Source organism: Adiantum capillus-veneris, chromosome 8 (assembly GCF_014529385.1).
Source record: "Adiantum capillus-veneris isolate H3 chromosome 8, ASM1452938v2, whole genome shotgun sequence".
In the NCBI taxonomy this organism is placed as follows: domain Eukaryota; kingdom Viridiplantae; phylum Streptophyta; class Polypodiopsida; order Polypodiales; family Pteridaceae; genus Adiantum; species Adiantum capillus-veneris.
Window position 1 is genome coordinate 43942463 of NC_140938.1, and position 15198 is coordinate 43957660.

The 15198-nt window shown below is 44.4% G+C and overlaps 1 protein-coding gene across 1 annotated transcript in view; it reads right to left on the bottom strand.

The window, feature by feature from the left end:
* Positions 1-3068: 3068 nt before the first annotated feature.
* Positions 3069-15198, bottom strand: part of LOC147452051 (Ribosomal protein S8e family protein) — a 43652-nt gene continuing 31522 nt past the window's right edge. The window contains exons 3-9 of the mRNA XM_086517873.1: positions 4411-4478; positions 4209-4317; positions 4057-4125; positions 3878-3935; positions 3541-3776; positions 3418-3469; positions 3069-3338 (exon numbers count right to left, since the gene is read on the bottom strand). Of these exons, the coding sequence (XP_086373999.1) occupies positions 3271-3338; positions 3418-3469; positions 3541-3776; positions 3878-3935; positions 4057-4125; positions 4209-4317; positions 4411-4478 (660 nt within the window). The 3' untranslated portion in view covers positions 3069-3270. The remainder of the gene's footprint in view (positions 3339-3417; positions 3470-3540; positions 3777-3877; positions 3936-4056; positions 4126-4208; positions 4318-4410; positions 4479-15198) is intronic.

Sequence of the window (15198 nt, forward strand, 5' to 3'; positions counted from 1 at the left end):
GTGGGTACAGATGAAGGCATACCGAAGGAAAAGGTCAATGCTCAAATCGAAAATGAGATGAAACCCGAGTCCAAATAGTTGTTGATGAAGGCACTCCTAGGCTCAAGATTGATCTCATCAATCGTTTGGTTGATGTTTTTGGACCAACGCAGAGCACTAGTCAGGTCAAAAAGAAGAAAAAAGGACGAAATAAGTCCCCCTTCGACAACGGGGTTTGGAAGGGGACTTGGGCCTAGTCGTCTTCGGCTCTATCCTTGCATTTTGGACAACATGGTGGACAAGGTGGTTGATGTGGCAAATCTTCTCTCCTTAGTGGCAACCCCCATGCCGAGATCGGCTGGAGAGGTCTATCTGGTTTTCTTCCTAGTACTTATACTCTCAAACTCAGAGTGGCTCTCTTTGTCAGCAGATGTATGGGATTTGGGTTGCTTGGTGTGAGCATGGCTTACTATATATTTTTTTTGGTTTTGATACAACTTTCACTCACAAATTGTGAATTTGGGGGAAAAAATTTACAACCCTTTAGAAAGTTAGATCAAAAGACCCCTCTTGTAGGTGTAATTATGTAAGTCTTGACCTGTTGCACCGCTTGAGTGCAAATGCCCCATTTTGGCTTTGCGAAGGTCATCCACTACTCGTGTGTGAAGAATAGTGTGTTCCACAATGCTATCATAGAGCATGATATGGGCCCAAACAATAAAATGCAGTTGCTATTTCTCTCTTAGTTGGATTTTTTTGGCATAGCTGCGAATCTATGCCATAGGTAAGGATAACCCAACATGGCAATTATGAAAATTAATGAGACTTCTACTAATCTGCAAAGAGATTGCTAATGAGGATGTCAAAAAATAACAAGATTTGATGGAGCATTTGTCTGAAGCAACATCAGAAAGTTCATCAATAAGCAGGATTAAAAAACTGCACAATGACTCCATCGTAAAGCAAAAGAGGGGATAGATGGTGCAAGGCCAATATGGAGGGTACTTAAAGATGAACTCTTGTTTTATGATAGATTTTTCACCTACTAGGGTATTGGGGATGGGATAACATACGAGGTAATAGTCCGAATTGAGCTTCGGCTTTCAAAAAAAATTCCCTCTTGGCTTGTGTCAATGAAGGGCTTCTGCTAACACCACTAAATGATAAAAGAGAAATATATTATCCTCCAATAGCTCTTACATTATTGAATCGTCAAATATTGGTAGCATTCGCTAAAAAGTGCAAATATATTGGTGCTTAAATGCATGAAAATATTGACACCCAGTTGGTACTCATAAACAATTTCGATTGCTCCATGGTTGAGCCAATTGTCCCTTTATCAAAAGCTTAGCATGCGGCTTGCTGTTGGTATCATGCCACTTCCACTTTTGCACATAGAAACCGTTACAATTAAGTATTCCTTGGTGTGCTACACACAAGTCAATCCTTAGAGCTAGATATCTCTTGAAGTTGCTATGTATGTATGTCATCACAAATAATTTTCTGAATTATGCTCTCTCACACACACACACACACACACACACACACTTTATCGATCGAGTTGAGTTTATTCTAATACTCGGGAGCTTTATTTTTAGAAATTGAGGTGCAAGCATTCAGCTCCCAATTCTTGGTTTTCATAATTGAAGGGGGTGAGTCATACATAGATAAAGGACCCCTTGATAATACATTTGTTACCTTGGATACTATCCGAGGCTTGGTAAGCATCCACTTAGGAAATAAAAGCACATTACAATATTATATATTTCAACGGTTCGAGTAACTGTGAAGGTAATCATTGATATAAGAACACTTGAGATGGTATTTGTTGGTTTGAAGTTAGAGGAACAAATCAGTCAATTGCAAATAAATTGTGAAGTTTCTCTTGTTTCTATTTTTTTGGGGTTCACTGTACAACCAAAATTTAAAAGAAGCCTCTTGCTTCCAATTACAGAGATAACAGATTCTATGCCAATATAACCATCACTTGCAATAACTGAAAATCATTATTTGTGCAAATCAGATACACTTCAGAATGCAAGAGCTGGATCGATCCCTCCCACAATAGATTTAACAGTGTCCTTAGACCCAAAACATTTGTGAATCCACCATTAGCTTTGTTATTAAAAGATATTTAGCTGATATCCTACACATTCGATAGGAAAAACGTGGCCAGCTAAAATCCTACATTAAATAAAATTAAGTTTTTCTTCATGGAATTACAATGAACCCCTGCAAATCTTCATTTTGATGTACTCAAAAGCAAGGAAATGTTACGAATCTAAGAAAGAAACTTGTAGAAAAGAAATAACACTTGCGACACCCACTACACAGCATTGAAGTAGTGTTGTTTGAAGAATGCCTCATTCTCATTGTGATCAAAATAACAAGTCATTATTAAGAGATATGTTGAAACAACACTATAACAAAATACGTAACTTATGGAACATAGAAGCAAGCAATGAGCTTTGCATTTCCGGTAATTCGACAAACGCCAAGAAAAAGGTATTAAACTTGCAAATTTTGAGAAGCTACCCTGACCAGATGGAAAAAATATCAGCAAAGGTGAAGCCTTTTACTAGCCAAAATTGTGGGTTGAAGTCATCAAAAAACCATATATACCCCCCCCCCCCCCCCCCCCCCCCCCCCCCCCCCTTTTTTCCCCCTCTCCAAGCGAAGTAAAAAAATGTAGGAAAGTCATCATGACCTATACAAGATGATGGGAAGAGTGTGGCACCCTTAATGCCCATAGTAAACACTACACCAAGAATTAAGGGTCAAAATAATTTTTCCAATTATCAACCCTCATTAATTTTGCCATGTGGCCCTAATCTACAAGCTTAAGCCAACAGCCCACAATATCTTTCAAGAGTTCCATAATTCACAAAATTGCTTCCAAGAGTTCTATATTCCCCTGAGGCCTTATGTAGGTCACGAACACACGTGTTGATCGGAAGTCATCAAAACTATGAACCAACCAAAAAGCTAGAGAAACCCACTGTGTTTATGTATGCACACAACCGGGGTGAGAGAGAAAGGGGGGTGTGGGGGGCGGGGAAGGGGGAGGGGGGGGGGGGGGGGTTTCAATATTTTGACAAATTTAGTTTCCAAGAAAAAATTTACAGACGAGTATACATCAAAATAGGCCAAGTGCCTAAAGCTGACTAGCCTCATCTGCTGCTATAAGCGACTTGCCCTTGATATATGGGCAGTCCCATGGCATCCTTTTGCCAAGGACCTACTCTAGCAGCATTTGTAGTTACGACCTATCAAATTGAACATCAAACTTTCTTACACTAGCAAAACAGCATTGATGCAGCCGTCGTTCTCTGGGTTATTTGTTACTTGGGCATATTTACCTGCATGCCAAAAAACACTGATTATTGCCAAGGTAAAAAATATCCAACAATGAAAGCTTTTTCGATCGCCGGCACTCACCCCACACAACTTTGCCAGCAGGAGTTACAAGCCCAAGCTCACTAACATTCACCTGCATTTCACCATAGGCATAAGGTTGACAATTGCTTCAATCTCCTCAAACAAAGAAAATCGCCCCCATACCTCTATTACAGTTCCCCTCGTCATAACACCCAGAGACGTGTACATGGGACCATTTGGATTCTTCTTCACTCCTATTATCTCCAAGTTGAACGTGCACTTGAGCTCCGGATGAGTGACATGTGCTTTGGTGAACCGAAGTCCTGACGGCCTGATAAAACGTTCATACTTGGGTGGTTTTCTTGTGAAGCCTGGGCCCACAAACGTAGCCTTCGTAACCATACGCTTCCACTGCTTGGCTGCAAATATTTCAACATTATCTCTAAGTCAATACCATTCCATACAAAAAATAAATGGATTAAACCTGTACATCGTAGGTAGCATGCATCAAATCACTTACTCTTGCGCTTGCCAGAGCGTATCACACGGAACATTTCGTCTTCCGCCATAGGGCGTACCTAAAGCAGGGTACAAAGCAATGGAACAACCAGAATAAGATCACAACACTGACAAATTGCACCAAAACTCACAATTCACCATTTTTGTGCTGTCAAGGAATTTATTTAACAACAACCGTACCTTTGGTAATGGAACTTCCCATTTACCAGCTTTCTCCTTCCTTTTCTGCTTAATTGTGTTGCTTAAAACCTATAAAAGCCAAAGCTAATGTTATGTATAATTTCAAGTATCCTACAGTTTCAAGATGCAGAAGCATTTCATGATGACAATACTTTTGCTCTGGTAGTCGCTTCACGATCAAGTAAATAAGCAGGCACTGCCCCTTCCTGCACATTATCATCAGTCTTTCTTCTGCTGGTCTTCTCACTGTGCATAGCAAGACTGAAATCGCCAACAACTAAATATTGTAAGTTGATCTCATTGGATGTTTTATGCAGCTAGAACAGCTTCAACAATTTGCCAAAAAGAATTTACGTTTTCTTCATCAGGGCCTTTTCAGCATAACGTTTCTTTGCAAACATCTTTCCTTTGATACCCAGTGCCTGCATTCAAGAACCATTAATACCGGGTAGTTCTTTTACAAGAACAATTGAAGCAACATATAGAACTGAATGTTAGTGATGCATCGTAAGGAACAGTGGTTACAAACTTGAAAAAACGTGCTGATTTCATCATTGTTTCATATATCAGTTCATCTTTCTGGCAGCACTTTTGAACATTAACGGTCCTTAAGCTCCACAAGGCATTATTTAATGTCAGATTGTAAATCGTAATGCTATCGACACCGAGAATGGCTCATTAGGGTTTCTACATTAACCTAGTGGTATCAGAGCTTGCTTAGTGTAAGATTAGCCTTAAACCCTCTAATTCCTATGCTTCATTGGATCCTCTAATTAGCCCTTCACTACTCAGCCTCTCAGACAATAATCCAATCCCTAAATGACTCATAAGTGTGGATATGTTTATGGCAAGCTTTTGAGTCACTATCCTCAATTGTGAGTTTAATTACGCAAATAATTATAGTGTGCACAATCATTGATTCCTCCTCTCTACTGCATTTATATTGTTGCTAAATTAGCTTTATCTAACAGAAAATAGTTCCAAATGAATTATTGGAATTATAAGTGAGAGGGTTTTTCTCACTAGAGACATCCGAGCACAGATAATTCTAGTGCGTCATTCAGAGTAATGACAGGAGCACAGTCAACAAGAATATCTGTAAGGCCACCAAGGACATGTACTTCTCATGCGTCACATCAGACGGGTTGACAAGGAGCATTGAGAAGAAATATTCGACCATCCGCGAATGGGCATCTCTAATGTGTCATAGGATGGGTGGCATAGAGCATCGCGCGCTTCTACTACAGTCTAGCGTCTGTCACGAGGACGTGGCAGTTATTAACCATGTCACAAAGATGTGGCAACTGCTAACCTTGGTTGTTGGTTTCTTTCCAATGGGGTTTATTTTATTTGTTTTGAGACCCTCTTTTTGAAGTAGCAAACGGTCAGACATTGTATGGCCAATGTGAACGGTAGTTTCACCCTCGCAGACGGGAAGTGGTCGGCATTGGAATTCGTATGGTAAGAGGATGTCTAGGCTCAGAGCAAGATCATATAGGTCCCCCCGTCGCACTTAGCAAGTTGGTGGATACTAGGAAGTGAACTCAATAAAGGCCTAAAGTCAAGGTGTGACTACCAACTGAAAGTATCCGATAGTTGGGCCACATTGCATTTTTGGATGCGGTCCCAATGAGGATAGATGGTCAGAAGACCAGTGGGAGCCCAATGGAAGCATCTCCTAAAATTTAGGAAACTGCTATTTTGGGCCGTGAAATGTGTTCGTGTCATTACCTCCAGTATGACTAGGGGAACATTTTACAACTCTGTCGCGAAGTCAACTGAGCAACCGGTCAAGATATTTTTAAGCGGTGAACCCGAAACGGGAAAATGCTTGAAAATGCGCCAAGTGGCAAATTCTCATGCACTTGCCTCTTGCAGAAAAATGGGCGTTGATTTTTAAGCTGGGAGAGGCCTGCCTCATTATGCAATCTGTCACAGGTTAAGAGCTATGGAGTGCTTCCTTTCCCTCTCATGTACAGTGTGGTGCTAGGAGTGCTGCCCTGCACACTACACACTGCTCTCTCTCTCCCCTACGTGCAGTTACGTGATGCCCCACAAGAGGGCTCCTCATTTGACTGATGTACAGCTGTGTGGGTTCATGCTTTTGTGCTGAGGCAAGAGCCTCCTTGAGCAGGAACACGGGTAGCTAGCTGCTACTCCAAAGCAGGCACTGGTGAGGGTCATAACCTCACCATACAGGTGCAAAATCAGCGAATCGTGCCCCACTGGCAGAGGACAGTTAGGGGACTGTTTGGGGCTGAAAACAGGGCAAAAACCAGTAAATACAGCGTGCTGAATTTACTGTTTTTGGGCAGGAATCAGAGGGTATACGCCAGTGCAAGTGAGTTCTAGCAGGGGAATTGGTTTCGCGCAAGTTTTGGAGCTGTTATATGCTGCCGAAATTTGGCCAAATCAGATGGTATCTAGGTGGATACACGTGAAGGATTCCCAGGACCTTACCTTGTAATTTGCCCTCCTAAAGAATAAAGAAATACCGAAAGGGGTGCCAATTTTGGGGCCTACAGGTTGTCGGCGTCTGCTCGGAGCATTCTAGCTTCCGAGCTCTGTGTGTGATTAAGTGTTAATTCCCATTACAGGTCTCCTTTGCAAAGTGCTCTGTGTGTGTGTCTAAAGTAAAGAATATCGGGTGAAAGCCAACGCCTACAGCCCTACGGGCCGGTTTCATGGTTCCGTTGCCGGGACATCAATCACTTTTTCCTTAAAGAGTGAGCCTGGATTGTTTAGGGTAAAGACACAGAGTGCAGGAACGTGGGGATTACACTATGGCCGACAAGGGGAAGGGAATTATGGAAGAGGGTTCCTCTTCAAAGGACAGGCAGGAGATTCCTACGGTTTTTGAGATTGGCGAGAGCTCACGGCCACGTCAGTTTGTACCTCCTGTCAACGTGAATGTCCCTCCAGTAGTACAGGGCTTTATGACTGGGCAACTTGAGGATGATGCATTCAAGACTCGATTAGTTGCTGCGGTGAATGTCTTTTCGTAGCTGGTGCAGAATCCGAGGTTTATGGAGTTCTTCCAAGCGCCACCAGTGCAACAGCAAAATAGGCAACCTACGCCGCGTACGGAGCTTGTTGATGCTCAAGCCCAGGTACTTCATGTGGCGCAGGAGGAAAGGGAACACTCGCATGTTGCGGAGTCGGGGCTCCAAAGCAGGTTCCCCCCGTGCTTGAACAAGTAGCTAGAACGCCTATTCCACAGGTTATGCCAATTCAGCCCGCCACCTTTCAGAGCCAGCGAGCTGTCTTGAATGGACAGGGAGCTGGATACCAGGCTATGCACTCAGTTTTTCCACCACCCACGGTACAATCCTGGGTATTTTGGGGGTGGATCACTGTTCCAAAGTATGGCTGGTTATGCGCCTGGAAGTCAACCGTACATGCCAAGAACAATGTTCGGGGGTATGCAAGGCATCATGCCAAACCCCATGTATGGTAGTATCGGCATGCAGCAAGGTTTTCAAAGCAACCACGGCCAGTTTGGGGTGCCACAGGGTCATTTTGGCATGGCTGGTTTTTCTGGACAGCAGCCAGACATCGCACCTCTGACGCAAAATGTGAATGGCCTACACGTGCCGATCATGCCTACTACAATGCCCATGTTGCAAACCATTCCCTATGACAACTTGGGGGCACTAGAGAAGCCGAAGGCTTACAAAGAAGGTGGTGCAGCAGTAAAGTTCAGTACCTTCACTGGTTTCGAGGATAAGACAAAGGCCCTCACTTTCCTCCAGCAGTTTGATACAGCTTATGCAGGAGGGAATTTTACAGAGGCCTCGAAAGTCAGGAAAGCTGCCACTTTCTTAAACAACAATGCGCTTACATGGTGGACGACTTTGTTAATGCAAGGACAAGCACCCACCACTTGGGTTTACTTCAAGCAAATGTTTGCATCTGCTTGGCTATCAAATGAATTTGAAGCCGACGTCATGACAGATTGGCACCAGCTTACTTCAGCTTCGTGCAAGAGCTTGCTGGAGTACAATAGGAGGTTTTGTAAAGCGTTACTCTCTGTGACCTGCTACAGATTTATGCCATTGACAGAGCAGATAGAGAAGTTCTGTTGTGGGCTGCCTAAAGGGCTTCGCAATTACTGTACAAAGAACAGAGTGGCTACCCTTACTCAGCTTATGGAAGTTGTGAGCACTGGTCTTGCCTTGTTGAAAGGAGAGGGCAGTGGATTTCCGAGCAGTGACAAAGGAGGGCAGCAAAAGAAAAATTCAACGAAGAAGCCCTTGGTGAAAACGGCTCCTAATGCGTCGCAAGGGTCAGAAAAGGCCACCAAAGACAAGGGTTCAGCCGGGACTTCTGGAGCGTAGGCAAAGAAACAAAAAAGGAAGCCTTTTGTGCGCGAGTCGCTCGAGGAAAAGAAGGTCCTAATGGCTGAGAACAAATGCTTTATATGCGAGCAGCCTGGTCACTTTTCTATCAATTGTCCACAAAGGAAAAGGCCAGCTGACTCAGAGGATAAAGAAGACCAGAAAGGCAAGAAGCCAAAACCCACGGCAGGTTTAGTGCCAGACATGGTAGGTGACAGGCCCAGCACAGATGCCAGTGAGTTATGCAGGGCATGGGGTAAAGTTAGGGATCAGACGGCACTCATCTTCTTTGATCCAGGTGCCAAAGCCAACTTTATCTCACCAGAGTTAGCTATGAAGTTGGGCATCAGAGCTGAAGAGATGGGGTACACAGCAGAGGCAGGTTTGGCATGTCCTGGCCACTCAGAGTGTGTTACTCCCATCATTGGAAAGCTGCGTCTGCATATTCAGTCGTATGTGGACACAGAAGAATTTTACATCATGCCGTTGGAAGGTTGTGACGCCTTGTTGGGGATCCCGTAGATGTTCCGAGTGCATGGAGTCTTGGATGCCTACAACAAAAAGATCATTGTACAGCATAGGGGCAAAACTCACATCTTGGATGTAAAGCTTAAAGGAGAGTCGGTCCCTATTGTATCTGCTTCTGCTATCACTTCTGTAATAAAGAATCATCTTTCTGTGTACTTGATTTTTGCACGTGATGTCTCAGATAGTGATCAGTCAAATTTATCTGTGTTAGATAAAGAAAGGTCAGCATTTTTGCAAAAGTTTAGTGACTGTTTTTCTGATTCATTACCGTCGCAATTGCCGCCAGAGAGACCTGAGGACCATCGGATAGATTTGGTGCCAGGGTGTAGCCCACCAAATAGACCTCCCTACAGGGTTAGTGCGGCGCAGCAGAAAGAGATTATGGGCCAGGTTGAGGAGTTGTTAGAGAAGGGGCTGATTCAGCCTAGTTCTTCACCCTTTTGCTCCCCAGTGCTCCCAGTGCAGAAGAAGGTGCTGCAATTTTCAGCAGGATAGACCTTAAGAGTGGGTACCATCAAATTCGTATAAGGCCAGAGGATGTGCACAAGACTGCGTTTAGAACGACATTTGGTCTTTATGAGTTTCTAGTGATGCCGTTTGGGCTAACAAATGCTCCTGCCACGTTCAACAGAATGATGGACCGGATTTTCCACTCGCATCAACAGTTTGTTGGAACGTTCTTCGATGACATGATAGTGTATTCAAAGAATGAAGAGGAGCATAGGCGTCACTTGACCATTGTGTTTGAAGAGCTGCGCAATCGCAGGTTACTTGTCAATCCTAAGAAAAGTGAATTCTTCCTCGAAGAGATCCACTTTCTGGGCCACATAGTCTCAAAGGATGGTGTTAGAATGGATCCCGCAAAGGTCGAAGCTATCAAGACATGGCCAGACTTGAAGACTGTGCACGATGTCAGAAGCTTCTTGGGATTGTGTTCCTACTATAGAAGGTTTATCAGAAATTTTGCAGAGATAGCATCGCCTCTTCACGCATTGCAAAAGAAAGAGGTCACTTTCAGATGGACCCAAAAAGAGATTTCAACTTTTAGTCTCTTAAAGGAAAAGTTGACTTCAGATCCAGTTATTGTTTTGCCAAATCTCAGGACGTCATTTGTGGTCCAGTGTGACGCGTGTGGCAGTAGCATCGGAGCACTGCTAATGCAAGATGGACGGGTAGTAGCTTATGAAAGCCGAATTCTGCAAGGGCCAAAGAGAACTATGCAAGTCTATGAGAAAGAGCTCTTGGCCGTGATTCATGCGCTTTCTAGCTGGAAGCACTACCTCTTAGGTGCTAATTTTGTTGTCCAAACAGATCACCAGACCTTGCGATACTTCTTGACACAGTCAAAGTTATCCGAAAAGCATATGCGATGGGCAAACATTCTTTCCATGTTCCACTTCCAGATTATGCATGTGAAAGGCAAGAAGAATGTTGTGGATGATGCGTTATCAAGAAAGTCACAAATTTCAGCTGTGTCAATTCCTTATCATCATGAGTTAGATGACATGAAGTAACAGTATACTGCTGATGAAGATTTTGCAAGGATCTTTGAATAGTTACAAGAGGGGCAACATCACGAGCACTACCTCCTTAGAGATGGTCTTATGATGATGCATGGCAGACTTTGTGTCACTAGGCCACTGCAACATAAGGTCATGGAAGAGAGTCATGTCCCACCGTATGCAGGGCATCGTGGCATTGATGCAACAGTTAAGGCGATAGAGACATTCTTCTATTGGCCTACCTTGAGGAGAGATGTGGATGCCTTTGTGCGAGCATGCATAGTTTGCCAAAAGGTCAAGTTTGACAGGCAAAAGGCACCAGGGTTGTTACAACCACTGCCGATTCCGGATAAGCCATGGGAAAGCATTGCTATGGAATTTATCTTTGATCTTCCAAGAACGCCAACAGGGAATGATGGTATATGGACCATTATCTGCAAGTTCAGCAAGCAGGCCCATTTTATCCTTGTCAGGAAGAAGATAAAATCTGATCAGATGACACGCTTGTTCATGTACAATGTGTTTAAGTACCATGGTATGCCACAATCGATTATCAGTGATCGTGATCCTCGCATGACCAGTTTGTTTTGGAGAGGATTGTTTAAGAACATGGGTACTACGCTCAAGTTCTCGTCTTCGTTTCATCCACAAACTGATGGACAGTCAGAAGAGGCTAATTCTACTGTCTTAGATCTGCTGAAATGCTATGTGTCAAATAATAAGGGCAAGTGGGAATAGTATTTGCCTATGCTTAAGTATGCGTACAATAATACGGTGCATTCGTCTACTGGAAAAGCACCTTTTGAGATTGTTGAAGGCGGCAAAAAGGTTCCTCCCATTTTGCATACAAAGGACAAGATCTTTGAGGCAGATCGATATGTTGAGAACATGGATGAGATGTATAAGAAGATTAAAGTTGCCTTGGAGAAGACTCAAGCAAAGCAGAAAAAGATTGTTGATCGTCACCGTCGTGAATTGCTACTATCACCTGGTGATTGGGTTCTGTTAAGGTTCGAAAAGGCAAGGTTAAAGAAGATGAAGGGCAAGGAACGGCTGTTTCCTAAGCTCAACATGCGTTACTATGGGCCTTTTCAAATGCTTGACAAGATCAGCGATGTGGCTTACAGGCCGAAATTGCCTGATGCATGGAAGATTCATAATGCGTTTCACGTGAGTCTTCTAAGACCCTTCGAGGGTGATGTGCCAGAAGATATGCGAGTTGAGGATCAGCCAGAAGTTGAGGAACTTGATGAGATCCTGGTACCTTAGCAAGTTTTGGCACATAAGGACAGAAAAGTTAAAGGACACGTTGCAAGACGCTATTTGGTGAAGTTCAAGAACTATCCGCCTATGGATGCAAAGTGGATGGAAGACCATGAGCTGTCACAGTCACCAAATGTATTGCAGCTTTACCTTGAAGCCTTTGCGTTACAGCCTACTTATGCCCCAACCCAAAGTGTGCAAAGGAGGGGTAATGATAGAGCTAGTACATCAAATGTGCATATGAATTCAGTGCCATAGATGGAAATGGCAAAAGTATAAAGGTCTCATTAAGTCATTTGTATCTATGTATGTTACGACCTTTCTTACGGATACATGCGATGATAAAAGAGTGTTAATAGCACAAGATCATCAGTGGCGTGTATTTATGGTATGCAATCGAGGACGTTTGCGATTTCAAGAGGGGGGTATGTCACGAGGACGTGGCAGTTATTAACCATGTCACAAAGATGTGGCAACTGCTAACCTTGGTTGTCAGTTTCTTTCCAATGGGGTTTATTTTATTTGTTTTGAGACCCTCTTTTTGAAGTAGCAAACGGTCAGACATTGTATGGCCAATGTGAACGATAGTTTCACCCGCAGACGAGAAGTGGTCGGCACTGGAATTCGTATAGTAAGAGGATGTCTAGGCTCAGAGCAAGATCATATAGGTCCCCCCGTCGCACTTAGCAAGTTGGTGGATACTAGGAAGTGAACTCAATAAAGACCTAAAGTCAAGGTGTGACTACCAACTGAAAGTATCCGATAGTTGGGCCACATTGCATTTTTGGATGCGGTCCCAATGAGGATAGATGGTCAGAAGACCAGTGGGAGCCCAACGGAAGCATCTCCTAAAATTTAGGGAACTGCTATTTTGGGCTGTAAATGTGTTCGCGTCATTACCTCCGGTATGACTAGGGGAACATTTTACAACTCTGCCGCGAAGTCAACTGGGCAACCGGTCAAGATATTTTTAAGCGGCGATCCCGAAACGGAAAAATGCTTGAAAATGCGCCAAGTGGCAAATTCTCATGCACTTGCCTCTTGCAGAAAAATGGGCGTTGATTTTTAAGCTGGGAGAGGCCTGCCTCATTATGCAATCTGTCACAGGTTAAGAGCTATGGAGTGCTTCCTTTCCCTCTCATGTACAGTGTGGTGCTAGGAGTGCTGCCCTGCACACTACACACTGCTCTCTCTCTCCCCTACGTGCAGTTACGTGATGCCCCACAAGAGGGCTCCTCATTTGACTGATGTACAGCTGTGTGGGTTCATGCTTTTGTGCTGAGGCAAGAGCCTCCTTGAGCAGGAACAAGGGTGGCTAGCTGCTACTCCAAAGCAGGCACTGGTGAGGGTCATAACCTCACCATACAGGTGCAAAATCAACGCTGTGTATGCGCTTTAATTTGACTGTTTTTCAGCCATACGGACGCCAGGACACTTGGGAATCGTGCCCCACTGGCAGAGGACAGTTAGGGGACTGTTTGGGGCTGAAAACAGGGCAAAAACCAATAAATACAGCGTGCTGAATTTACTGTTTTTGGGCAGGAATCAGAGGGTATACGCCAGTGCAAGTGAGTTCTAGCAAGGGAATTGGTTTCGCGCAAGTTTTGGGGCTGTTATGCTGCCGAAATTTGGCCAAATTAAATGGTATCTAGGTGGATACACGTGAAGGATTCCCAGGAGCTTACCTTGTAATTTACCCTCCTAAAGAATAAAGAAATACCGAAAGGGGTGCCAATTTTGGGGCCTACACGTTGTCAGAGCCTGCTCGGAGCATTCTAGCTTCCGAGCCATGTGTGTGATTAAGTGTTAATTCCCATTACAGGTCTCTTTTGCAAAGTGCTCTGTGTGTGTGTCTAAAGTAAAGAATATCGGGTGAAAGCCAACGCCTACCGCCCTACGGGCCGGTTTCAACGTCAGTCATAGTCTAGCATATAACCTAGCCTGGCATTTTGTGAGCCTCTAGTAGGACGTGCATGATCAGGCAAGTCATAGTTGCATAACCTCACTTGCGCAGTTAAGTCACTTAAGCATATAGGCATATGGACAGTCACTTTAGTCATATATTAATAACTGACTTCGACATGACATTTATTAAAAGTAGGTAGGGCAAATGGCTAAAGACCTATAAATGAAGCCTCTTGGCACTAGTAGAAGGCAGAGGAACAGTAGAAGAGCCTCTCAACAATACGAGCACTTGGACAGCCATCAACCAGTGTTTTCTCCGACAGCCATCAACGTTTTCAGCCCTATGATCGCAATTTGATTTCAGCCCTCAATGTTTTCAGCATAGCCTCGTCGCGGTTGTAGTCCTTGCCGCGTTATCCCAACGTTTTCAGAATTCAGCCATCTTCATCTTCAGCGTTTTCAGTTTTCCATCCCCGGCGATAGCAGATCAGCCCACAGCCTCCTCCTCCTCCTCGTACCAAGTATGTCCAGCAGTACCCATTAGTCCCTCAGCAGCATCGCAGTACAAGTACCCCTTATCGTCGTCGTCGTCGTCGATGCAGTACCCCAACATCTAGCACCACTTGCGTTTTGGCTTGGCTCTTGCCCAGCTTAGTGTAGGGATCATCAGGACCTCCGTGTCCTTACTACCCAAGTACCAAAGTACCCAGTAGTACCAAGTATCATAGTTACCCGGAACGAGGAACGGGAACGGGAGGGTCTGGAACGGGATGGGAACGAGGAGGAGGAGGGGGGGCGGAATCGGAACGGGGCCGGAACGGTCCACCTAAAGTAAGGCTTGAATTACCTCCATTTAGCTTAGTCTCAAATAAACTCCTAAACAACCACAAAACCGCCCCCAAATTTGCCCCCTAACCTACCCTCAAACTGCACCAAATATGTTCCCCGAACAACCCCAAATCTGCCCCCAAAAGACCACTTTTTTCCGCCAAATGCCTACTTTTGTCTGTTCCACCCCGCATTTCGCCGTTCCATCTCGTGTTCCGCCTCGTTCCCCCCATTCCGGAACACCGTTACGGTTACACCCCGTTCCAGAACAACGTTCCATTTCCATCTCTGTTTCGGGAACGGGACTCGTCCGGAACGCCGTTTCGGAACGTTTGGGCCGTGTTCCCCGCGTTCCCTGTTACACTGCCAAGTACCCATCAATACCTCAACACTACCCAGTATCAATTACATCAAGTACACAATAGCATCTCAGCATTAAGTCTTTGTATCAACAAAAAGTACTTGCTCTGGCAACAGAGCAACGGGGCCCTTGAGGGTGGTTGGGACCCGGCATGCCGTGTCATCTCTCTCTCTCTCTCTCTCTCTCTCTCTCTCTCTCTCTCTCTCTCTCTCTCTCTCTCTCTCTCTCTCTCTCTCGTTCAGTTCTTTCAAGTGAATTAAAGTAACTTGTGTTTGTGCGGAGTACTAAATCCGAGCTAAATCCATAAACACTTCCGCTGCACTTGACACGAAGGAGATTGTACCGTAGGTTCGGTGAGAAAGGACTAGGTGATGGGTATTCTTGCTAACTCACATGGTGGGTGACGAGGGCATCAGAA